This window comes from Panthera tigris, chromosome D1 (genome assembly GCF_018350195.1).
Source record: "Panthera tigris isolate Pti1 chromosome D1, P.tigris_Pti1_mat1.1, whole genome shotgun sequence".
In the NCBI taxonomy this organism is placed as follows: Eukaryota; Metazoa; Chordata; class Mammalia; order Carnivora; family Felidae; genus Panthera; species Panthera tigris.
Window position 1 is genome coordinate 106663162 of NC_056669.1, and position 21199 is coordinate 106684360.

The following is a 21199-nucleotide window of genomic DNA, read 5'->3' on the forward strand; positions in this document are numbered from 1 at the left end:
CTTCAGGCGAAGGGGAGGAGCCTGCGGGCCGCGTCGGCCGGTGAGTGCCGGCTGGACGTTTGAGCTTCCGGACCCCGGAAGGGGTCCCGGCGCATCAGAGGTTGAAGGCAGGATCCTGGGTTTGGGAGAAATGGGCATAAAGGGGTGGCTGGACCCAGGACCTCGGGGTGGTTGTGATGCGCGTGAGTCCCAGGGATGTCTGGCTGCGGGGACCTCCGGGCTCTTAGGATAAGACACTTTACTGCCCAGGGAGTGGTCAAGGGGGTACAGAAGGGCTGGGGGTACACCTCGGGAGGTCTGTGGCAGAGGGGGCCAGCTGCCGGGGCCAAGGGTCTCTGTGGGGCTCTCAGGGTGACAAGCCCGGCTGTGTCCTCCCCCCAGAGCTGCCCCGTCCAGACTATGGACCCTGAAGTGTCCCTGCTGCTGCAGTGCCCCCCAGGTGGGCTGCCGGAGGAGCAGGTGCAGGCTGAGCTGAGCCCAGACTATGACCGTCGCCCACTACCAGGAGGGGACAAGGCCATCGCTGCCATCTGGGAGAGCCGGCTGCAGGCTCAGCCCTGGCTCTTTGACGCCCCCAAGTTCCGCCTGCACTCAGCCATCCTGGCACCCACTGGCTCACAGGGACCACAGCTGCTCCTGCGCCTGGGCCTTACTTCCTACCGAGACTTCCTGGGCACCAACTGGGCCAGCTCAGCTGCCTGGCTGCGACAGCAGGGGGCCACTGACTGGGGTGACAAGCAGGCCTACCTGGCAGACCCGCTGGGGGTTGGCGCCACACTGGCCACTGCAGACAACTTCCTGGTCTTCCTGCGTCGCTCTCGGCAGGTGGCCGAGGCACCTGGACTGGTGGACGTGCCTGGTGGGCACGCTGAGCCTCAGGTGAGATGCCAGCCTGGGTGCAAAGGCACAAAGACTCAGTTCACCTTTGTTTTCTTCATCCCTTAAAGGGGGGATTGGCCTAGTGCTTCTCTGAAAGTCTGCTCAGGGCAGCATCTCAGCCTCCCCACTGACCCTTATCCCAGGCCTGTGGGAAGCTAGGGAATGATGGGGAGGGGTGGGGGCTGGGGGGCAGAGGACCTAGCTGGATTTCTGGTTTTCCATCTGGAAAAGGTGGGGGGTCACCAAGACTCAACTCTGTGCCTAACCAGGCCCTCAGGGCCAGCAAATATGTGGGGAGGCAGGCTGGGAAGAGATGGGGATAGGGGCTGAGCCTGACCTCTCCCAGGCCCTGTGCCCTGGTGACAGCCCCCTGCACAAAGACCTCCCTGGGGAGCTGGTGGTGCACGAACTCTTCTCCAGTGTTCTCCAGGAGATCTGTGACGAGGTGAGTGAGGAGGGGTGGCCCCGGCAGGTGGGCAAGAAGGGAGGGGGTAGAACATACCAGAATTCCACAGGTGTGGGCTGGCGGGAGGGTCTGCAGGCATCTGGCATTGAGGAAAGAGCTTGGCTTTGCAGCTAGACACAAGTGGAGTGGAATTCTAGCCCTGGTTTCTGCGTGCCTCGAGCTCTTCCTTTACAAGGAGAACAACGATAAATGTCTTGCCTATTTCCACCCACCACCCCGTTTGTTGAAGAGAGGAGTAAATGAGAGTCCCGGTCACAACGAACTTGCCTTGGGTGGCCTTGAGCGGTTGGTTGTTCAATATCTCAGGTTCTGCTTTCCCATCTGTAACATGAACATGCCCGGCCTCTGACATTCTGTGATTCTGGGCACTTGAACTGCAAGCTGTAAAATGCTGTGCAAGGGTAACGTTCTCCCTTGAGAGGGGCAGGGATGGGGACACTGGGCACTGACTGGTGGACCCCCTGCCCCAGGTGAATGTGCCGCTGCACACCCTGAGCCAGCCACGGCTATTGGGCATTGCCCGCAATGAGACCAGTGCCGGCCGTGCCAGTGCCGAGTTCTACGTCCAGTGAGTGAGCTCTGGGGTGCAGGGTCCTGGGTCCTGGGGTAGGTGGGTGGCTGAGGGGAATGGCTGAGGCAGCTGGGGTTCCACAAGGACCCGCCAGGGTCTGGGCACTCCCCAAGCCACTCTCATGTCCTTGTGCAGGTGCAGCCTGACTTCTGAGCAGGTGAAGAAACACTACGTAAGTGGGGGAGCTGAGGCCCACGAATCTACAGGAATCATCTTTGTGGAAACACAGGTGTGAAGGAGCAAGATGTATCTTGCTTGGACAAGCTGCCGGTGTTGGGGCTTGTGTAGGCCTGGTGATCCATGGCTGTCTCCCCCGGGGGCTGGGTCAGATGAAGCCGCCAAATCTTAGAGCTTTCCTCCAGGGCCACAAGACTTCACTGGGGATGCCCTCAGCCCAAGAGAGGTCCAGGAACCTCTTCAGCCTCCTTAACGTGTCTCCCTAGGGACGGTGAAGTGCAGTGGGTTCTGAGGCTCAGGAACACTGGGCACGGCCCCTGCAAGAGACCGGAGGGCTGGACGTAAGGGGCGTCTTACTTTCTCCCCACAGAGCCTGCGGAGGTTGCAGGAGACCGAAATGTGGGCTGAGCTCTGCCCCTCGGCCAAAGGCGCTATTTTCCTCTACAACCAGGTCCAGGAAGTCCCACCTGAGTCGCCCTAGTCCCCAGCCCTATCACAACTTGAAAGACAATAAAGGACTTTATTCTTGGATCCCATCGGCATCTACTGTTTTCATGAGACAGGGAAGGGGCACTGGGAGAGATCTGGGTGTGCGAGAGAGACGGGGCGAGTGTCCTGGGGGGGAAAACAAAAACAAAGAAACCCAGCCTCAGTTTTTGCGTCTGCAAACTGCGATGAGGGCCGTGCCTCCTTGCCCAGGCTGTGGTGAGGGTCCGGGTCTGCTATAGCTGCTTTATAAAGGACACCTCGCTGCAGAGCAGAGTAACAGGTATGTTCCCGGGACGAAGCCACAAAAGCGGGGCGGACAGCCTCACTGAGGACCGCAACGCCGGCGTCTTGCCGCGGGTCCGCGGGCCTCGACCTCGTTGGGTGGGCCCGAGGCGCCAAAGGCCAATGGGCGTGCGGGGGTGGGGCCTTCCGAAGCAGTCCGGGCCTTCCGGCTTGGTGGGCGTGGCCCGGGTGTCTAGGCCAATGAGAACGTGGAGGTGGAGCCTGAATAGGCGCAGAGACGGCCGTGGCCGCGAAATCCGTGAGCGCAGCGGAGGCGGGGCTTGGCGTGGCCCCTCCTTCACCTCCTCCCGCCAGGGTGGTGGGGAGAGGGTCTCCGCGTCCGGGACTGGTTGTCCCGGACGCCGAGACCAGTGTGGGGGAGGGCCCAGGACGCGCGGGTCAGAAGCAGGGACAGATTCAGGACACTGGGGTCTGGTCCTGAGTAAAGGAGGCCCCACTGCCCCTGGGTCTCCCAAGCCTGCTTCAGTTTGCCTTCGCAAGTAAACGGGGCTGGACCCTCCACTTTGGCCCCGGAGTACTTGACGTCTGGTCCCAACCTGGTCTCAATGCACTGCTCTTTGTGGCCTCGTTTCACCAGCCGTCTGCCTGTCGCCATGCTGTCCCTGTGCCTGTGCCGGTTATGGCCCCGCAGCCCTCCCACCCGGCTCTTCTCAGCGGCCACCGGGCAGCGGTGAGTCGGGGGCCGGGGGGCATGGCCCCCGTCACCCAGTGGGTTGAGGAAGGCCTGCCCAGTTCTAGGCTTGGACCTGGGTACTACGATAGTTGTGATCTCTCTACTTGCTGTCAGGTGCTGTACGGGCTTGTTTCAGGTAACTTTCACCTTCACTACTGAGGACACAAGATCAAAGATTAAGGGACAATCCCTCAGATCATACAGCGAGTTAAGTGGCAAAAAGTGGAATTTGAGTCCCAGCCAGGCTCAGTGCTCTTTTCACAACTCTAGTGGTCAAGCATCACTGGGCATAACTCACTTGGGGGCTTGGGGGCGGGGATGGGGGGGGGTTTACAAAAATACAGATTTCTGGGCCCTGTTCTGGGGATTCTGATCTGCAGGAATTAAGTGGAGGCTGAGGGATCTGTTTTTGTTTTTTTTTTTTTAATATATTGTTTTTAACAGTTTATTCCCCTTTTGAGAGTCAGAGTGCAAGCAGAGCAGGGGCAGAGAGAGAGGGAGACACAGAATCCGAAACAGGCTCCAGGCTCTGAGCTGTCAGCACAGAGCCCGACGCGGGGCTCGAACTCACGAACCATGAGATCATGACCTGAGCCGAAGTCGGACGCTCAACTGACAAAGCCATCCAGGCGCCCCTGGACTCTGTTTTTTTTAAACAGGCTTTCTGGGTGGTTCTGAGCCAAGGGATCTGAGGGCTACCCTATGAGATGTTCTGATCTGCACCATGCCTGAAGTGTTCAAAAAGGGAGGGATGATTTGGAGATAGATCTCCCTTGGCAGCAGCCTCAGCTTTCTCACCTCCTGGTTACTGACTTGAAGAGTGTGGCCCAATAGGGCTGAGAGGCAGAGGAGAGGAATATTCTCTGTGTTTCCATAGCCCCTGCAGTTTTTGGCCTATCTCCACAGGTCTGGCCCCAGGAACTACTATGAACTGTTAGGGGTGCATCCTAGTGCCAGCACTGAAGAAGTTAAACGAGCTTTCTTCTCCAAGTCCAAAGAGGTACCAGTGGCCCTAGGTGGGGAGGAGGGGGTGTAAGTCTGAGCCAGATAGGGTACACTTCACATTCCCAGGAATGGTGCTGAGTGGCTCACTCTGGATGGTGCCACATTCCCTTGGCATGTATAGAGAGCGAGAGATGCCCCAAGGGCAGAGGTTAGGCCCGTTGGGAGGAAAGGTTGGGGGTAGGAGCCAGGGGTTGTGTGTGATGGGCTGGGCTTGTTTCTTTTGACCTGCCTGCTCTAGAGAAAGCTTGGACCAGGGCATATTGCTAGAGCCAGGCAGCTGGGGGGGAGGGCTTGAACAAGGGGAGGGGGCAGGAGTCTGTGCTTCCTGACTCTCTGGCCTTCTGGACGGGTGGGCAGCCCTGAGAGTGAGGGTTACTGTCCAGGCAGGGCCTCTGGGAATGATCTGAGCCTTTGTGGGTGGACATGGTGGGGACGGGTTCTGTGAACGGACGTGGAAAAAGACCTGAAGGGAGTCCTGCCCCACCCCAGCTGCACCCTGACCGGGACCCCGGGAACCCGGCCCTGCATAGCCGCTTTGTGGAGCTGAGCGAAGCATACCGAGTGCTCAGCCGGGAGGAGAGCCGCCTCAGCTATGATCGCCAGCTCTGCTCAGCCACTTCTCCAAAGTCTCCAGGAAGAACAGCCCGTCCTGGGTCTGCTCAAGCACACAGGTACAGTCGTCCTGCCCCTGGCCTCGTCCCCCACCCTCCGCCCCCCCGTCTCCCAGGGAGCCTCATCCCCACCTTGTCCTTTCTTCTCCCTCCCAGCAGCTCCTGGGAATCCCCCAATGCCCAATACTGGGCCCAGTTTCACAGTGTGAGGCCTCAGCAACCGGAGTCGAGGCAGCAGCAGCACAAACACAACCAGCGGGTGCTGGGGTACTGCCTCCTGATCATGTTGGCGGGCATGGGCCTGCACTATGCTGCTTTCAGGTGCATCCCTGCCTTCTCCCTGGGGTGATGGGCAGAGGGCGGAGGGCCGGGGAAGCCCAGTGTGGTCAGCCACGCAAGCCCCCCACCCCCGTGGCCTGCACTTCTGTGCCTCTCCAGCTAAGAATTGCCCGAGACAGGTCTCCGGGGCCTCTCCTTACTTGGCAAAGGCAGCTCTACGCTCGCTGAAGGCAAACGTTGTCATTTTCAGAGTTTTGTGATTTGAATGTAAATCTTTGATGCCGGCTGCCAGGGTGTGCTGGGGCCAACCAAAATCGTGCACCCGAAGGAAATGCATTGGAACTGGGCCTCACCAGCAACTGTCCTCCCTTGTTTGGCAATCGGCTGTCTCCCTGCCACTTTTATGCATGGCACGGACACTGAGGTTCTACGACCAAGATACCTAAAGGCTGGTGCCCACTGCCTAGTTCAGTGATGGGAGTTAGGTGTAACGCTCTTTCTAGTCTCCTGTGAGGAACACCCTGGTGTTTGGAGCTGCTGTCACCACCTTCAACAGGACAGCCAGGGACCTGGGTCACCAGTGGTCCCTGGATAAGCCCCGGCCCTTCGGTGCCCCTCTCCCCGCCTAGCACAGGCAGTTAGGCAGAGGTCCTCACAGATGGAAAACTTTGAGACCCTAGAGTGGCGTGGCGGGTGTGGGGGTGGGGTGGGTCTCGGGGACAGCAGGGATTGGGAAACCCAGGGTTAATTGCAACCCCCTTGCAGGAAGCTGGAGCAGATCCACCGCAGCTTCATGGATGAAAAGGATCGGATCATCACAGCCATCTACAATGACACACGGGCCCGAGCCAGGTCCGTCCCTGCTCTGTCCTGCCTTCTCTTTACTGTCCTGACCTCACCCTCCAGGATCCTCTGTCCTGACCACCCAGGTGCTCTCTCCCGCAGGGCCAACAGAGCCAAGCTCCAGGAGCGAGTGCAGAGGCAGCAGCTGCAGCCCCGACCTGGAGGCCCAGAGATCCCAGAGATCGTGCCTCCAGGCACAGGCCCCGGCCCCGGAGCGGCCCGCTAGGACGGGGCCTGCTCTGTGTTGTTACCTCCTTGCTACCCCGGGGGACGCCCACTCCTCAAAACGCGTCAAATAAAATGATTCTCAAAGCTCATGTCCAGCTCCTTGCTTCAGGCCCAGCGCCCCCATCCCGGGCCTCGCCGGCGGGGAGGGGGGGGGAAGGAGGGGTGGACAGCACCCCGCCCTCCGGGTCCTGGCGGCTGCGACCCGGGAGCCCGGCCCCCTGGGCGGCGCGTCCCCTTTCCCCTGCTGTGGCGGGAGGGGGGTGTGTGGAGGGGGCGGGCCCCGGCGGCGGCCTCGCCCCCCCCCCCGCCCCCGCCCCGCCCCCGCCCCGCGGCCCGGTGGGGAGCGCGTGTCTGGGTCACATGAGCCGCCCGCCCGCCAGCCCGGGCCCGGCCCCCCGCCGCCCCCGCCGTCCCCGCCGCCGCCCGCCACCACCGGCCGCCCGCCCGCCCGGCTCCTCCGGCCTCCGCTGCTGCGCTGCGCTGCGCTGCCTGCGCTCAGGGCTCGGGAGGGGGCCGCGGAGGAGCCGCCCCCCGCGCCCGGCCCCCGCCCGCCGCGCCCGGGCCCGCGCCATGGGGCTCTGGCTGCCGCCGCCCCCTGCGCCGCCGGGCTAGGGCGATGCGGGCGCCCCCGGCGCGCGGCCCCCGCGGGCACCATGAGCCCCCTGCTCCGCCGCCTGCTGCTCGCCGCGCTCCTGCAGCTGGCCCCCGCCCAGGTACGTGCGTCCCCGACATCCCGCCCGCCCGCCCGCCGTGCCCTCTCTCAAGGTTGGCGGAAGTGGGGAGACGCGGAGCGGCCTCGGCCTCGGGGATCCGCGGGGTCAGGCTGAGGACCGGGGCGTGGCGGGAATCTGGCCAGGGCATCCCCCGGGAGGAGTCCCTGCCCGCCAGCCCGCCAGCCCGCCAGCCCAGCCCCGGGCCACTCCCCTGCCCCACCCCGTCCCCGGGCTCGACCGGGGGCGGAGCCGCTCGGTCCCCGCAGGACTCGGTTGGGCGCCCACTGTGCCCCCTCCTGACCTGAGGCCTCCGAATCCGTCGGGCCCCAGGCTTGGAGATTCGACGTCGCCGCCGCCACCGGCAGAGTGCGCCTGGCGGGTCGTGGCCAGGGCAGGTCCCAGGTGGCCAGGAGAGGACAGGTAAAGCTAGAGTGACCCCAGGAGCAGAGCAATCGGGGAAAAATGTCCTAGAGGAGTTGAAGCCTTTAGACTGCAAGGGCAGACCCCTGGGAACAGCGACAGGGCTAGCCCTTCCTAGAGAGCACTTTTGAGTTCAGTTCTCTTCTCTCCTACAGGGCCCTGTGTCCCAGCCTGATACCCCCGGCCACCAGAAGAAAGGTAATAGCAACAATAACCGCGCTAGCCATCATCAACAGGGTTTGCTCATCATCTTGTGTAATCACGGCCACGCTCTAAGATGCAAACTTTTTTATTCTGCCCATTTTACAGAAGAGAAAATTGAGGCAGTGGGGTTCCTGGGTTCCTGGGCAGGGGAAGACAGGTTTTGAGGGCAGAGAGGGAGCTAGTGGAGGGTGGCTGGGACGAAGGAATCAGGGAGAACAGCTGCAGGGTACAGGAGATAGGGGAACCCGGGAGCGGCTACAGGAAACCCAGTGGGGGCTTAACACTTACGCTTCTGCCCCCAGTGGTGTCATGGATAGACGTGTATGCCCGTGCCACCTGCCAGCCCCGGGAGGTGGTGGTGCCCCTGACCGTGGAGCTCATGGGCACCGTGGCCAAGCAGCTGGTGCCCAGCTGTGTGACCGTGCAGCGCTGTGGTGGCTGCTGCCCTGACGACGGCCTGGAGTGCGTGCCCACAGGGCAGCACCAAGTCCGAATGCAGGTACTGGGGCCGGTGGGGCGTGCCCAGCTGGGGTGGATGCTGGGGCTCTGGGAGGTGGTGGTGGGAGGAATGGCCAGAGCCTTGGCTGGGCAAGCTGTTCCTCCAGCCCACGGAGCATTCCCTTCCTCTGTATCTCTCATGATCTCTCACACCGTGTGTCCCCTATCTCTGGAGTACAGATACTCATGATCCGTTACCCGAGCAGTCAGCTGGGCGAGATGTCCCTGGAAGAACACAGCCAGTGTGAATGCAGGTGCCAGCCGGGCCCCACTTCTGAGCTCCCAGAGACCAGGCTTGGGGGGTGCTGGGCATGGGGGTACACCACAGTGGAGGCCAGGTTTCCAAGACTGGAACTGGGTTAGGCCTGGGATCTGGGGTAAGAGCAGGATGCTCGGCTCTTCTGATTCTCTTCCTCTTCCTTGTCTCTGTCTGTCCCTCTTACTTTTCAGACCAAAAAAGAGGGAGAGTGCTGTGAAGCCAGACAGGTGAGTCTCATGGGCTCTTGCCGAGGTGGGGTTGGAGCCCAGACCCCACACCCAGGATGTAACGTGTGGATGGGGCAGGGGGTGTATGAGTGTGCCGGGAGGCTGCAGTCCCGCCCCCTCTTTCTCCCCCCACTGTGTCCCCCTCTCCCCTTTTCCTCTGCTCCCCGAGTCTGTGTGCTCCGATCCAACCCCAGCTCCCGGGAAGACTTTTCCTTCCCGCCCCAGACATGTTGCTTCTCCTCCTAGGGCTTCCACTCCCCACCACCGTCCCCAGCCCCGCTCTGTTCCGGGCTGGGACTCTGCCCCCGGAGCACCCTCCCCAGCTGACATCACCCATCCCACTCCAGCCCCAGGCCCCTCTGCCCACGCTGCACCCAGCGCCGCCAGCGCCCTGACCCCCGGACCTGCCGCTGCCGCTGCCGACGCCGCAGCTTCCTCCGTTGCCAAGGGCGGGGCTTAGAGCTCAACCCAGACACCTGCAGGTGAGGACTGGTGGGGTCGTGTTTGTTTGGGGAGGCATCAAGGCCCTTGGAGCAGGTCCAAGGTGAGCCTGCCAGTGGGAGAAGAGCCAGGGGAGAGGAAACTATTCAGTGTGTTGAACAAATATTGACCAAGGCTCACGTTCTAAATGTGGGAGTCAGACGTCAGGATTTGTGACGCCGGCAGAGGAGGTCAAGGGCTGAGGTAAGGGGCACCTGACGCGGATTTTGAGCGGTCAGAGATGCCCTGGAGGAGGTCACATCTGCAGTCAAAGTGGGAGAGATCGCCTTCCAATTTGCAAAGCTCTGGGCCTTGCTCAAAGCCCCCGTGGTAGACATGTGTGCCCTCCTCGTGGGCTCTGAGAGGCCAGGGGACAGAGTGGAACCCTTGTCCACCCTTGTCTGAGACGCTGCTCACCACTCCTCCCTTCCGCAGCTAGGCCACGGGGTGACCTCGTGTGGGCTCGCCAGGAGTGTTAGGAGAGAATGGGGTTCACAGAAGGTAACAGGAGGGTGGACCTAGGGAGCAGGGGCTGAGCTGTGCCCGCACGAACAGAACCCTTCCTCCCTTCCTCAGGTGCCGGAAGCTGCGAAGGTGACACGTTGCCTTTCCGACTCAGCAGGGCCACTTGCCTCACAGGCCACGTCCCAGAGGAGGACAACAGGGCAACGCGTTGAGAAGTGCCCAGTCCCCAGACCTCAGTGTGGGCAGAAAGCGCTCCCGGACCTGGGCCTCTCAGAGGACTTTCCAGCCGTCCCTGGTCTCTCCCAAGGCCGCCCTCCAACAGGGTGGGCAGCCGGACGAGGAGACGTGTCGGCAGCACCAGGGGTCATGGACTAACTCGGGAGAGAAGGGGTCCCGTTTCGATTTTCAACCACCACGTGCAAGCGAGCGTCTTCACAGCTGGCCCCACTGTCCCCTCCCCGAGGCGCCAATCCTCTGCAGATACTGGGGACTTGGGCTGCGGTGTTAAGAACTGTGACCCCCAACCCTGATAAAAGAGATGGACGGATCTGTCTGTCCCTGCCTGTGTCCTTGTTTGCCACTGTCCAGGCTGGGCGATTCAGGCACTCTGTATCGCGCTACGTCCTAGACCCCCGAGCCTGTCTTACTCCCTCGTTGTGTAGATGGAGGCAGTGAGGCCCCAGGTCCCCCATCAGGTAGAGCCAGAACTGTGCAGTCTTCCCAATCCTGTTACATCCAGGCCCTGCCCCTCCCCTGCTCATCACAAAAGCTCCTTTCTGGAAGGAGACGGTCTGTTATGGCCAGTGACCTTGAGGTGGGACCCAGATCCGCTGAATGATCTTGGCTGTCGCTGCCCCCCTCTTTCTGCGCCTCAGTTTCCACAGGCGCCTATGGAGGGAACGGACGACTGCTATGGTCCCAGCCCTTGGGCTCCAGGAATGTGTCTTCACTTGATAGAAAAACCCATCTTCTCTGCCAGGCGGCTCTCTGTTTTTGTTGCTCTGTATTTAAGCTACTTCCTTCAGCTTCACTCTAAAGCCACGCACCTGCCCTGTCCCCACCTCCTTGAAAGGGAACTACCAAAGGGCTGTGGCTGGTGGGCTTGGTGTGGGAGACACGTTCCCTCACCCCAACCAGTTTCCCCCCACCCTCAGCAGCCCCTGCTTGGGATTCTCCTGACCTTTGTCTGACCCAGCCTAAGCTCAGTGCCCAGCCTTCTCCCCGCAGCCTCCAGGGCCCCTGGGGTGGACCACAGGCCATCTCTGGGTATCCATGCTTTGCCTTGCCGAGGCAGGACATTCGAGGACAGAGGTTCACCCGAGGCAGAACGCAGCTACCCAAACGGAGGCCTTCTGGGAGGTGTTAGATTGGAGGGCACGGTAGTGATCTTGCTGGGCCCTGGGCAGGGGTGGGGTTAAACCAGAAGAGACCATTCCTGAAGGTGATTACCAATTTCCAATCATTCTTCTCAGCTGTGCTGTCGCTGACCATGCCATTGCTCCATTCAAGTGAGACAGATGAGGGTCAGGGGACACCAGAACTCCCACCCCTCCCCCGGCCCACTTAAGTGCTGGGCACACACAAGCCTTCGCGCGCACCCCTCGCTTGGTCCTTCATTCTAAGGTCAGCGCTGCTAATGATCTTTCTCTTTCAATTAAGGAAATAGGCTCAGAAAGGCTGATTGACCTGGAGATCTGACCCCCAAGTCTATCTCTAACCCTCAAGTTTACCTCCCAACTACAAGTTCGTTACTTCCACTGACAGATGTTTTCGGCGCGCTGCTGAGTGCCGGGGCACCTGAAAATACCAGTGTGGGTGGGGAATGGGCCCAGCCGGACCACTGCCGTCAGGACTCGGGGGTCAACGTGCGGCAGGCAGAGGCAGGCCCGGATGCTGGCGCGGCGAAAAGGGCGCGCATCGGCTGTGGGCCAGGGCCTGGTGGAGCACGTCACGGCGCACTCCTACAGTGGCCCTGCCACGTGGGTGTTGACAAGCCCGCCTTACAGGGCCTTCCAGATCCTACCAGGCCACAGCATTCGCTCAAGGTCACACTGCCAACGAAGCGCACAGCCCAAACTCAAACTCAAGTCTGAGGCCCAGGCTCTTCCCACTGGAGCCCGTGGACCCTGAAGAGGCCCAGGGTCAAGCGAGAGCCTGGGGGCGAGATAAAATGGCGTCTCGAGACCCCCTCCGGGAACCCGCGTTGGCCTGACCTTAATTTCACCTCGGCCGGAAGTGCCGAAAGCACTTTAGGAAGTCACTTTCACCTAACCTTACCGGCTACAGAGCCACCGGAAGTAGCGCGTGGTCACGTGTCGGCGCGGGGGCGGAGCAGGGGGAAAGGCCGCTCCGCCCCGCGCGCGGCAGCGGGCTTCGCACAGTCCAATGAGGGCGGGCGGCGTGGCCCGGCCTGGTGGCGACGATGACGCGCCTGCGCACAGGCGGCAGCACGACTGAGGTTGACTCCGGGGGCGCGGCGAGGAGGTGAGCGGGGGCCACAGCCCGGGCTGGGGGGAGCCGGGGTGCACGGGGGCAGGCTGGATCAGGCCGGGCAGGAGCGGGCCGGGGCTGCGAGTGTCAACGAGGGATAGGTCAGGGGGACATTGGGGGGTGGGGTCGGAGCTGTCTGGGGATGCCGCAGGGGGAGGGTTTTCACGCCGCACGGGGCGGAGCCCCGGGAGTCGGGGCGGGACGTGGGACGGAGACGGGTGGAACCTCTGAGCTGGTGCCAGTAGAAGGCAGGGCTCCGGGACTGGGGACGGAGCTAGGACAGGTGGGGGGCGGAGCCTGGTCCCTGGAGGAGGAGCTGGAACAGGCGGAAGGCGGAGCCTCGGGTTTGGAGACCGAAGGGGACGGAGCCCAGGCACTGGGGGCGGGCCTTCAGTCGGTGAGTGGCGTGGCTACAGTTCAGGAAAGAGGGTCTAGTTCTATCGAGGGCGGGGCTCCAGGGCAAGGGGCGGAACTACGTCCGCTAAAGGGTGGGGTCAAGGAGCAAAGCGAAGGCGTAGGCCCAGGTAATGGCCCGGGGCGTCCACGCGGGGGCGGTCTCCGCGGGGGCCGGGCCTGGGGACGCGGTAGGCCGAGAACTCCCCCGGGAGAGGTGGTGTGGGTGGAGCGGGCTCGGCGGCCACCAGACACGGGGCCGGTCTGGGTACCCCGCAGGCCCCCGAGGGCTCAGAGCTGGGGCGGCGCCCCGGGCGGAGGCACAGGCCCGGCCTGGGGGGTGCCTCCGGAGGATCGGGGCTCCCCGGAGCCACCCAGCGGCGATGTGTGGGTGCCTCGGGGCAGGCCCCCTGCAGCGGCCTCAGAGGTGTGGGTGTGCTGGGCGGGGGGCAACTGGGTGTGGCGTGAATGGGATCGCTCCGTCGAGGCAACTGCTGGGCAGCCAGATAAGGTCTGGACTTTGCGTAAAGGGACGGGCGGGAATTGAAGAGTGGAGCTGGGGACCGGGAGGGAAGGAAGGGCTGGGGGTGAGCAAAGGGGCGGGGCCCTGGCTGCTGTGGCCTCCCCTGACCCCCTCCCCCCGCTGCTGGGGTCCTCGGGCAAGCCCCCTTCTCACTGGACTGGTAAGTGTGTCTGCGGAGCCCGGGGGAGGGGGTGGTGACCCGGGACAAGGGGATCCCCGTGGGCAGGCAAGGTACGGTGGGGGTGGAATCCTCCTGGTACCTGCCCATATTCCATGCCCTCCCTGCCCTCCCCCCCGGTCGGTTGGTCGGGGTCTGTCCCCGCAGAGACATGAGGCTGAGCTGGGTCCTGACAGTATTGTCCATCTGCCTGAGTGCCCTGGCCACTGCTGCGGGGGCCGAGGGCAAACGGAAGCTGCAGATCGGGGTCAAGAAGCGGGTAGACCACTGTCCCATCAAGTCGCGCAAGGGGGACGTCCTGCACATGCACTACACGGTGGGTGAGGGAGTGGAACATTTGGGGTGGGTGGGGCTTCTGGGGACCTGAAAGGACTTGGAAGCCAGATTGCTCAGCCAAGGAGGTGGGTGACCGTGGGCAAGTCCTGTCTCCCTTTTACACTAGTTTCTATAGCTCTTCCCTGCTGTTGACTGTCTGATCCCCAGCTTGGCACCAGCAAGCAGTGACGATGTACTTCGAGCTGCCCAAGGTTCTGTCCCCTTCTAGGATTATGGCTGCCAATGGGGAGCCAGCTTGGGGATAGCTGCTGAGTGGGGAGGTGTGTCCGAGTGGAGCCTCCTCTTCACTGGCCTTCCCATGGTCCCACAGGGGAAGCTGGAAGATGGGACGGAATTTGACAGCAGCCTGCCCCAGAACCAGCCCTTTGTCTTCTCCCTGGGCACAGGCCAGGTCATCAAGGGCTGGGACCAGGGGCTGCTGGGGTGAGTCAGGGGGCCATGGCTGTGGTTGAGGAGGTTGATTGTGGGAGGCAAGCCCCAGGGATGGGGTGGGGGGCAGGGGGCCTGGGTGCTTGCCATGCGCTGAACAGGTGTTGTCCTGCAGGATGTGTGAGGGAGAAAAACGGAAGCTGGTGATCCCATCAGAGTTGGGTAAGAGGCCTTTTCCTGAGCCTGGATAGGGGAGTTGGGGGGGTGTGTCTGGGGAAGGGTGAAGACTGGTTTGCCGCTGCATTGGTCTCTGTCCCGTCCGTTCATTATGCGTCTTCCAAGTCTAGCTGTATCCGGTAGTGAGAACCGGGCAAGACCCTTAGGGCACTTGGTTCTGGCACCCGCCCTCTGCCCTCTACTGGGCCTTTTGTAGCCCCTTGCTGTCTCCATTTCTGGCTTTCTTGTTGCGATGGGCAGAGGCCTGGCTTCAGCCTGAATGTCTGCAGAACACCTCTGTCTCTCTCTCTCTGCCCGGTCACAGCTCACTTTTTCTTTCTGCATCTTTGACAGGGTATGGAGAGCGGGGAGCTCCCCCAAAGATTCCAGGTAAGATGCCTTCCTGCCCCCATCTCCTGCCCACCATCTCTTCTTCCTGTGGCCCTGGTTCTCACTCTGTCCTCATTTCTCCCCTGCAGGTGGTGCAACCCTCGTGTTTGAGGTGGAGCTGCTCAAAATCGAGCGACGTTCAGAACTGTAGCCAAACTGGGGAGGGGCAGTGGAGAGGCCCCCATCAGGGACCAGACTGTTGAAAGAAAGAAAGAAAGAAAGAAAAAAAAAATCCCTTAAAGCTCATGAAGTGAGCCTGTGTTTGTTTGTGGGCCCTGAGAGACTTAGAAGCCACATCTTCAACTTCAGCCTACCCTCTCCCTTGGTACCCCCCACGCCTCTTCTTTATTGGCTGCAGGACCTGGGTGTAGACTCAGTGGCGGGGGGATCGTGAGGGCCAGGCCCTAGGTGGGACGGTGGTCCTTGCCCAGAGGGAAAAGGAGTGTTCCTAACTGCCAGCAGCGACACCGCTCCCCCCACTCCAGCTCCCCAGCCACTTGGAGCTCATGGTGTGGGAGCCGGCACTGGGCTATCGTCATGGCTACGTGGCCCTCAGGAAGGCCTGCAGTCACCTGGGGAGAAGCTGCACCGACAGCAGTTGTAGAGGAGTGTGTCCCCCCTAAAAGAGACCAGCTGAGCCCGTTAGCTGCACCAAAGGCATATCCTAGCTTTATTAAAGGGCCGCGTCGCAGAATCAATATAAAAACACAAAAAGTCCCATCAGTTTAATAACAATAAAAAACCCCAAAATGGAAAACTGAGGGGGCAGGGAAGAGGCCCCTGGGCCAGGGGCACGGGGAGCCCTGCTCATGGCGCCAGGCCTGGCCGCAGGGCCCCCCGGTATTGCTGTTGCTACGAGGTCGGGGGGCAGCGATTGTCCTGTGGGAGCCACCATTCATGTGGGTCGAGGACCCTTACTTCTTCTGGGGTGTGCTCAGCTTCTGCATGCCCCGGATCTTGTCCAGCAGGCCAGAGATGAAGGCCTGGACAGGAGGGAAGACATCAGGGAGGCCAGACCCCAAGATGACAGAAGCCCAGGCTCCTCTCACCCCAGCCTCTGGGACAGCCACGTACTTACCTCGGTGGGTTTGTAACAGTCAACCAGCAGCTCCTGGGAGGGCATGGGGGGACAAGTATAGCTGTGAGTTCTAAGGAACAGGGGCCTAGAGCTCACCTGTACCTATTTCCAAGGGACTGGGGCCACCCCCGAGGCACAGGCGATACCACAGCAACTCAACAGCTAGACGAGCACCATTAGCCCCATTTGACGGAAGCAGAAGCTGAGGCCCAACATCCCAAGGGCTGGCTGACTAAAACCAAAGAAGGCCTAAATTTAGAGCCTCGCTTACCCAAGGGGCCATGCGTCCAGGCAGCTCTCTATTCCCTGATCTCCCTACCCGGCCCTGATGCCTCCCGGCCCCTCTCTCACCTTGACCCTGGCAGCCCGGGTATCATCACTTTCCATGTCCAGGAGTTCATCCACATCAATCTCCAACTCTGGTATTTCCTCTTCCTGGGGTGGGGGTGGGGGAGGAGGGAGAGACAAGGGCCTGAGTCGGGAGAGAGGGTGTGAGAGGGGCTCCGGCTGAGGCCCCTGCCTTACCGCAGAATGAGCCAGGCTTCTTTGCCCAGCAGACAGCAGCAGCTGTCTGAGGAAGAAAACAGATCAGGCCTGTGCCAAGGCAAAATGCCCGATGGCGGGGGGGAGCTTCCTGTCCCTGCCAGTTGGGCACCCTGGGTGCCAAACAGGGCCAGACAGCAAAGGCTTGGGGACCCTGGGCTGAGAACCCTGCAGCTGTGTTGTCCCAACTTCCGGGCTCCATCTCAATCAGTGCACAGGTGGGGCCATCTGTCCCAACTCATCACAGCCCCTTCCCCTCCCCCAAACACCTGTCACAGCTTCCCAGGAGTGGGGAGGAAGTAAAGGGTGAGGGGTCATGGGGAAGGACCCAGGGCTGGTAATGGGGAAACAAAGAGCCCATACTTTGCTGAGGGAGGGGGTGCCTGCCACCCCTCCCCCCACCCAGGAAGCCTCTACCCAGTCTGGAGCCAGCTGCATTCCAGGGCTGGTCTAGGGTAGGCAGCACAGGGCGAGCCCACTCCTCCACCCTGCCCCCCAGGGGCCTGAGTCACCATTTGAGCAAGGAAGGAGTCATGGGGTGGAGAACCAAAACCCAGAGGACAGGCTAGCCTGCCCCTACCCCAAAATGGAGCTGCAGGCTAGCCCATTAGAAGAGCCCAGACCCTTTACAACCCCACCAGGCTTGCGCCTTTTAACCAGTTTAGGCTACGAAGCACTAGGTAGATCACCTTACCACCACCGCCAGCCCAGACTAGCCTCTTGCCTCCTGCCCATGGCCCAGGCTATCCCTTGAGGCTTCTTGAGGACCCCAAGCTTGACCAGAGTAGTGACATGAGGGAGTCATGAGGGAAAAGATAGGAGTGACCTAAGGTCAGACAAGAAAGAGCATACACTGGGGGCGGGGAGTATAGAAAGGGAGGGGAGCGCGCGGAAGCGGAGCGCCCATTGACTCCGGGTGACAGGCAGGCAGGCGCAAGGCGGGGTTCCCAAGCAGTCCGACTAGGGAACGATTTTAGGGTGTCGGCGCAGAGTAAGGGACACACCTGGCAGTCGTAGAGGCGAGTGAGCTGCTCCAAGATCCACTCCTCCAGGTTGAGGCGCTTCCGTAGCTCCTTGCGGTCGTACTTGACCGTGACCTTCCCTTGGCGCCTCACTGGGCCCTCGTCGTCCGCGCCGCCTGGGCCCTCGCCTGCAGCCCCAGGGGGGCTCTGAAAGTAGACGCGGGGCCCTGGGCCACCACTGCCCGGCCCAGGGGCCGGGGCTGCCAACGCCGCGCCCCCCGCGGGGCCGCTGTCCGCCATGGCGGCCGCCGGGGCCACGTGCGCGCGTCGGGCCCCTCCCTGCGCCGCCGCCTCCGGGACGCCCGCCGGCTGGCTCCGGGCCGCTGGCTCGGGTTAACTCGCGGGCTGGGCTCCGCGCTGCTCCGCGGCTAGGGCGGCGGCGGGGGCGCCCGGGGGCAGCTGCAGCATGCGGAGCCCCCGGGCCTGGCCTGGCCGCGCCCCGCCCCCTCCCCGCCGATCCGCCCGCCCTTTGTCCCCCGCGGCCGCCGCCCGAGCCGCCGCCGCCGCCGCAGCCGCCGCCGCCGCCGAAGCCGCTTTCTCTGTCTCACTCGCTTCCCCGCCCCCCGACCACACCCCCTTAAAGGGCCAGTCCCGCTGCAGGCCCCTCACTCCCACCCCGCCCCCGGGCAGGGGCTAGGGGAGGGTCTAGTCGTCAGGGGTTTGGGCCTGGCTGTCCGCTATCCCTTTTAACCTTTCTGCCTCAAACCCAGGCGTTCTAAGTGCCCGGTACCAGGATTTGCGCTCCCGCCGGGACCCTAGTGTTCTGTCCTCACTGACGCAAAAACAGGGGCCATCTGGGAATGGAGGGGAGTGGGCACAATGCGCAGGGCGGGGGTCTGGAGAGGAGACGTGGGAGCCCCCGTCGTCTAGGTCCTCAGGTCCTTGGCCAGCGGAAGGCAAGCAACCTTCTCCGCGTAGACCGACACGTGGCCCAGGCTCGCAGGAGTGGAGGGGTGGAGAAGGCGGACAGGAGCTGCCCAGGTCCCCGGACACCCTACTCGGCGAGGTCCCGCACCACCCATGGTGGAGGCCCAGATTAGGGGTGAACGGAGCCGGCTCAACTGCCTGAAGGGCTAGACCCTAGGCTGCCACCGCCCACCGGCCAAGATGGCGGTGGGGAACGGGATTATGGGAAATGTAGTTCTCAGGGCCTGGCCGTGCCTGACCGCCCCTCCCCCTCGGCGGAGCCAGGGAGGGGAAGCGCAGAACTTGTTTGGGGCGCCCTCGTTCGGCGGCTCCGACAGGGCGCGGCCCTTCGCACCCCGCAACCTCCATGTGTACAAAGAGGAAACGCAGGAGTAAAGGGCTGGGAAATAGGGGAGCCGGCACTCCCGATAATAAAGATAAGAATGACGACCCATAAAAAGCGTTCCTCACAGTCGGTTCCACACAGTCGGTTCCAGCCAGAGTCGGTTCCGCCTCATTCTCCCTCCCACAGATCCTCCGCCCTGCCGCTCTTCTGTCCTTCAGATCTCACAGGCGCCTTAGCTGGCCCACCTCTCTCAAACAGATGGTGTATCTCATGCCGGCACCCTTTGAGTTCAGTATCTTTGAATAGTCTTTCTCTTATGTGATCACTGTCTCCCATGGGGCCAAGCTCTGTGTGGCCCTTGTTTACTGTTGATGCCCAAAGCACAGGGACCGGCTGGGCTTCAGAATCATGCAGATGGGGCAAATGACCCGATTCTTGCTGAGCTCCCGGTGACAGAGCCAGACTTGTAACTATTGGCTGAATAAATGACCGAGTGAAAGAATGAATGGCTTCCTCTGTATCTAGCATTTCCTCAGAAGGTTAAGCTTATTTATTTTGAGAGAGAGCGCGTGAGCAGGGGAGGGGCAGAGAGAGAGAGACAGACACACACACACACACGCACACACACACACACACACACGGAGAGGGAGACAGAGAATCTCAAGCAGGCTCCATGTCGTTAGTGTGGAGCCCGAGGTGGGGTTTGATCCCAAGACTGTGAGGTCACGGCCTGAGCCGATATCAAGATGCTTAACTGGCTGAGCCACCCAGGTGCTCTGTCAGAAGGTTAACTAAGAAAATATGTGGAAGTTTCAATGACTGTATCACAGAGGTTGACAAACACAGCTAGAGAGGGAGCTCAGGCCCCCTGTCACAAGGTCTCTACTTATCCCCCTACCCCCAGATACCACTCAACACGGTTGTACAGCTCCTCCGAGATGCTTCCATTGATAGCAGGCTCACCCTTCGCAGTCCCAGACTGAGTCTCAGGATCTGGGGGGCAGTCAGTGTTTCTGTCCCAGCCTCTCACAGACACTTTCTCTCTGGATGCCACAGAAGCCCTCTGTAGCAGGCAGGGTTCAGAGAGGCTGAGAGTGGCCCGGGGTCACACAGCCGGTGCTGCAGCCAAACTCAAGCCCAGAACGTTGTTAGGCTTACCGTGTAGTTGAGAAAAAGAGACAATGAACCCAGAGGCTGGGGATGGGGTGTGTGTGCGTGTGTGTGTGTGTGTGTGTGTGTGTGCTGGGGGTAATAGCAAGGTGGGCTTCTCCTTGAGGGCCCTGGGTTTGAGGGCAGGCTCACAGGACTCATTCCAGGGCAGGTAGAATGGGCTCACCTCCCTCCCCAGCCCTTGTCCTGGCCTTATCCTCCCTTCATCCAGCCTGGAGAGCTGGCGGAGGGCTAATCCTTACCCTTGCAGATTAGGCAGGACCCAGCCTTTCCACCAGGAGCCCCATCCCTGGCCCGGCCTCTGGCTCTGAGCCAATTTACCCAAGTCCAAGTTCCCCACCACACCCCACCTCGCCCTACCAGGGCCGGTCGGCTCTTTCTGAACTAGAGCGTTGATTCAGGACTTAGGGGTGCTCAGAGTTACGAGTGGGGATATGCGGACCATAACTTGCTGTGGCAGTGGAGCCTACAGTCCATAAAGATCTGGGTACCAGCCCCAGCTCTGCCTCCTAGAGGCTGTGACCCTGAGTGATGACTCTCCTATCCCTCCTCCCCTGAGGGAGGCCTCCTGTCATGTCCAAATTTCACGGTACCCCTGGGGGTTCTCTGGGCAGGGTGGGGAGGAGCTGACAATGCTCTTCCCAACTCTCCCTCTCTCTACTTTCTTTTTTTTTTTTTTTTTTCCCTCTCTCTACTTTCTATGACATATCTACCATGTTCAGTCCTTCCCCATGGCCACCTATCCTGAGAACGGTCAGTGCAGAGGTGGAAGCTGGGCTGCCCTGCACAGAACCTGGCAGTGGAAGAAGCGGGTTCAAATCTGCGCTCTGCCCAGCACGCTGAGAGCCACGGGCAAGTAAGTCACTTACCGGCTCTGAGCCTCTTCAAGGGGGCTGATTCTACCAACCTCCGGTGGTTGGGGGCTGAGAGCTCAGCGCTGAAGGCCCACATCTCAGCCCTTGCTCTCCTGCCTGAATCCTCCCGGGACTGGAGTATGCTGCTCCTCCTTATCCTGCCAGCCTCAGACTGTGGCCTCCCCAGCCCCCCCCCCCCCACTCCGGCCACCAGAGTGCAGCTAAGGCTCCTTCAGTGCCTCCTTGGACCAGAAGCCCTGGAGAGGGTCCCGTGGGCCACAACCGCTCCCTTAATCGAGGGTAGAGGCGGAAAGACTGCCTTCCTTCCGCCATTACTGCTTGCCGAGAAACCCTATTACCATCCCCAGGACTGGAAGAAAGTGTCCAGGAGGAAGGAGTCCTTTAATGGGGCTGCCCTAGCCTCGGGAGACATGACGGTGGTGGGGGGAGAGAGGAGAGGCTCAGGCTTGGGAAACAGGCTCCCATCCTGTTTTCCAAGGAGCCGCTGCCCAGCATTTCTCCGAAGTATCCCTGCCCAAGGCCTAGGACCCACAGCTCGGGCCCCTACGCTCAGGGCCTGCCTCTAGGCCCTGCT

General features: G+C 61.6%; 5 protein-coding genes across 17 annotated transcripts; 4 read left to right on the forward strand and 1 right to left on the reverse strand.

Annotated features, from left to right (window-relative positions):
• The first annotated feature begins 9 nt into the window (after positions 1–9).
• On the forward strand, positions 10–2629 carry NUDT22 (nudix hydrolase 22). 7 transcript variants are annotated; one of them, XM_007091914.3, is made up of 6 exons: positions 10–40; positions 382–879; positions 1226–1324; positions 1816–1913; positions 2052–2145; positions 2464–2629. In XM_007091914.3, the coding sequence occupies exons 2-6, from the start codon at positions 400–402 to the stop codon at positions 2572–2574; spliced, it is 882 nt and encodes a 293-aa protein (XP_007091976.1). In that variant the 5' UTR covers positions 10–40; positions 382–399; the 3' UTR covers positions 2575–2629. The 7 variants fall into 7 exon arrangements, with proteins under 7 accessions (XP_007091976.1, XP_007091978.1, XP_007091975.1 ...); XM_007091916.3 differs by having other exon boundaries at positions 20–100; XM_007091913.3 differs by having other exon boundaries at positions 25–107.
• A 493-nt stretch (positions 2630–3122) lies between these two features.
• On the forward strand, positions 3123–6613 carry DNAJC4 (DnaJ heat shock protein family (Hsp40) member C4). Of its 2 annotated transcripts, none has more exons than XM_015542006.2 (6): positions 3123–3555; positions 4465–4558; positions 5053–5234; positions 5331–5495; positions 6219–6305; positions 6399–6613. In XM_015542006.2, exons 1-6 carry the CDS (start codon positions 3431–3433, stop codon positions 6520–6522), a joined length of 777 nt encoding a protein of 258 aa, XP_015397492.1. In that variant the 5' UTR covers positions 3123–3430; the 3' UTR covers positions 6523–6613. The 2 variants fall into 2 exon arrangements, with proteins under 2 accessions (XP_015397492.1, XP_007091979.1); XM_007091917.3 differs by having other exon boundaries at positions 5334–5495.
• A 475-nt stretch (positions 6614–7088) lies between these two features.
• Positions 7089–10337, forward strand: VEGFB (vascular endothelial growth factor B). 2 transcript variants are annotated; one of them, XM_042958889.1, is made up of 7 exons: positions 7089–7237; positions 7813–7855; positions 8164–8360; positions 8540–8613; positions 8810–8845; positions 9092–9327; positions 9902–10337. In XM_042958889.1, the coding sequence occupies exons 1-6, from the start codon at positions 7178–7180 to the stop codon at positions 9303–9305; spliced, it is 624 nt and encodes a 207-aa protein (XP_042814823.1). In that variant the 5' UTR covers positions 7089–7177; the 3' UTR covers positions 9306–9327; positions 9902–10337. The 2 variants fall into 2 exon arrangements, with proteins under 2 accessions (XP_042814823.1, XP_042814824.1); XM_042958890.1 differs by having other exon boundaries at positions 9193–9327.
• A 1828-nt stretch (positions 10338–12165) lies between these two features.
• On the forward strand, positions 12166–14950 carry FKBP2 (FKBP prolyl isomerase 2). 5 transcript variants are annotated; one of them, XM_042958891.1, is made up of 6 exons: positions 12166–12274; positions 13522–13690; positions 14021–14133; positions 14255–14301; positions 14650–14685; positions 14775–14950. In XM_042958891.1, the coding sequence occupies exons 1-6, from the start codon at positions 12213–12215 to the stop codon at positions 14834–14836; spliced, it is 489 nt and encodes a 162-aa protein (XP_042814825.1). In that variant the 5' UTR covers positions 12166–12212; the 3' UTR covers positions 14837–14950. The 5 variants fall into 5 exon arrangements, with proteins under 5 accessions (XP_042814825.1, XP_042814828.1, XP_042814827.1 ...); XM_042958894.1 differs by lacking the exon at positions 12166–12274 and adding an exon at positions 12596–12677; XM_042958893.1 differs by lacking the exon at positions 12166–12274 and adding an exon at positions 12733–12804.
• Positions 14951–15332: 382 nt separating this feature from the next.
• Positions 15333–17736, reverse strand: PPP1R14B (protein phosphatase 1 regulatory inhibitor subunit 14B). The gene is given in 6 exon segments (XM_007092093.2): positions 15333–15668; positions 15764–15796; positions 16115–16198; positions 17311–17592; positions 17594–17697; positions 17700–17736. Coding segments are annotated over 6 exon segments (609 nt in total). The 3' UTR covers positions 15333–15599.
• Between the last annotated feature and the right edge of the window lie 3463 nt (positions 17737–21199).

Bases quoted from the DNA above. Each gene is read 5' to 3' on its own strand.
- NUDT22 (XM_007091911.3), top strand. The intron at 880-1,225 runs GTGAGATGCCAG...GACCTCTCCCAG, and splicing joins GTGGGCACGCTGAGCCTCAG to GCCCTGTGCCCTGGTGACAG. The intron at 1,914-2,051 runs GTGAGTGAGCTC...GTCCTTGTGCAG, and splicing joins AGTGCCGAGTTCTACGTCCA to GTGCAGCCTGACTTCTGAGC.
- DNAJC4 (XM_015542006.2), top strand. From the start codon at position 3,431: ATGCACTGCTCTTTGTGGCCTCGTTTCACCAGCCGTCTGCCTGTCGCC. The intron at 4,559-5,052 runs GTACCAGTGGCC...GCCCCACCCCAG, and splicing joins TCTTCTCCAAGTCCAAAGAG to CTGCACCCTGACCGGGACCC. The intron at 5,496-6,218 runs GTGCATCCCTGC...ACCCCCTTGCAG, and splicing joins CTGCACTATGCTGCTTTCAG to GAAGCTGGAGCAGATCCACC.
- VEGFB (XM_042958889.1), top strand. From the start codon at position 7,178: ATGAGCCCCCTGCTCCGCCGCCTGCTGCTCGCCGCGCTCCTGCAGCTG. The intron at 8,614-8,809 runs GTGCCAGCCGGG...CTTACTTTTCAG, and splicing joins CACAGCCAGTGTGAATGCAG to ACCAAAAAAGAGGGAGAGTG. The intron at 8,846-9,091 runs GTGAGTCTCATG...TTCTCCTCCTAG, and splicing joins AGTGCTGTGAAGCCAGACAG to GGCTTCCACTCCCCACCACC.
- FKBP2 (XM_007091921.3), top strand. From the start codon at position 13,057: ATGTGTGGGTGCCTCGGGGCAGGCCCCCTGCAGCGGCCTCAGAGGTGT. The intron at 13,185-13,521 runs GTCTGGACTTTG...CTGTCCCCGCAG, and splicing joins CTGCTGGGCAGCCAGATAAG to AGACATGAGGCTGAGCTGGG. The intron at 13,691-14,020 runs GTGGGTGAGGGA...ATGGTCCCACAG, and splicing joins TCCTGCACATGCACTACACG to GGGAAGCTGGAAGATGGGAC.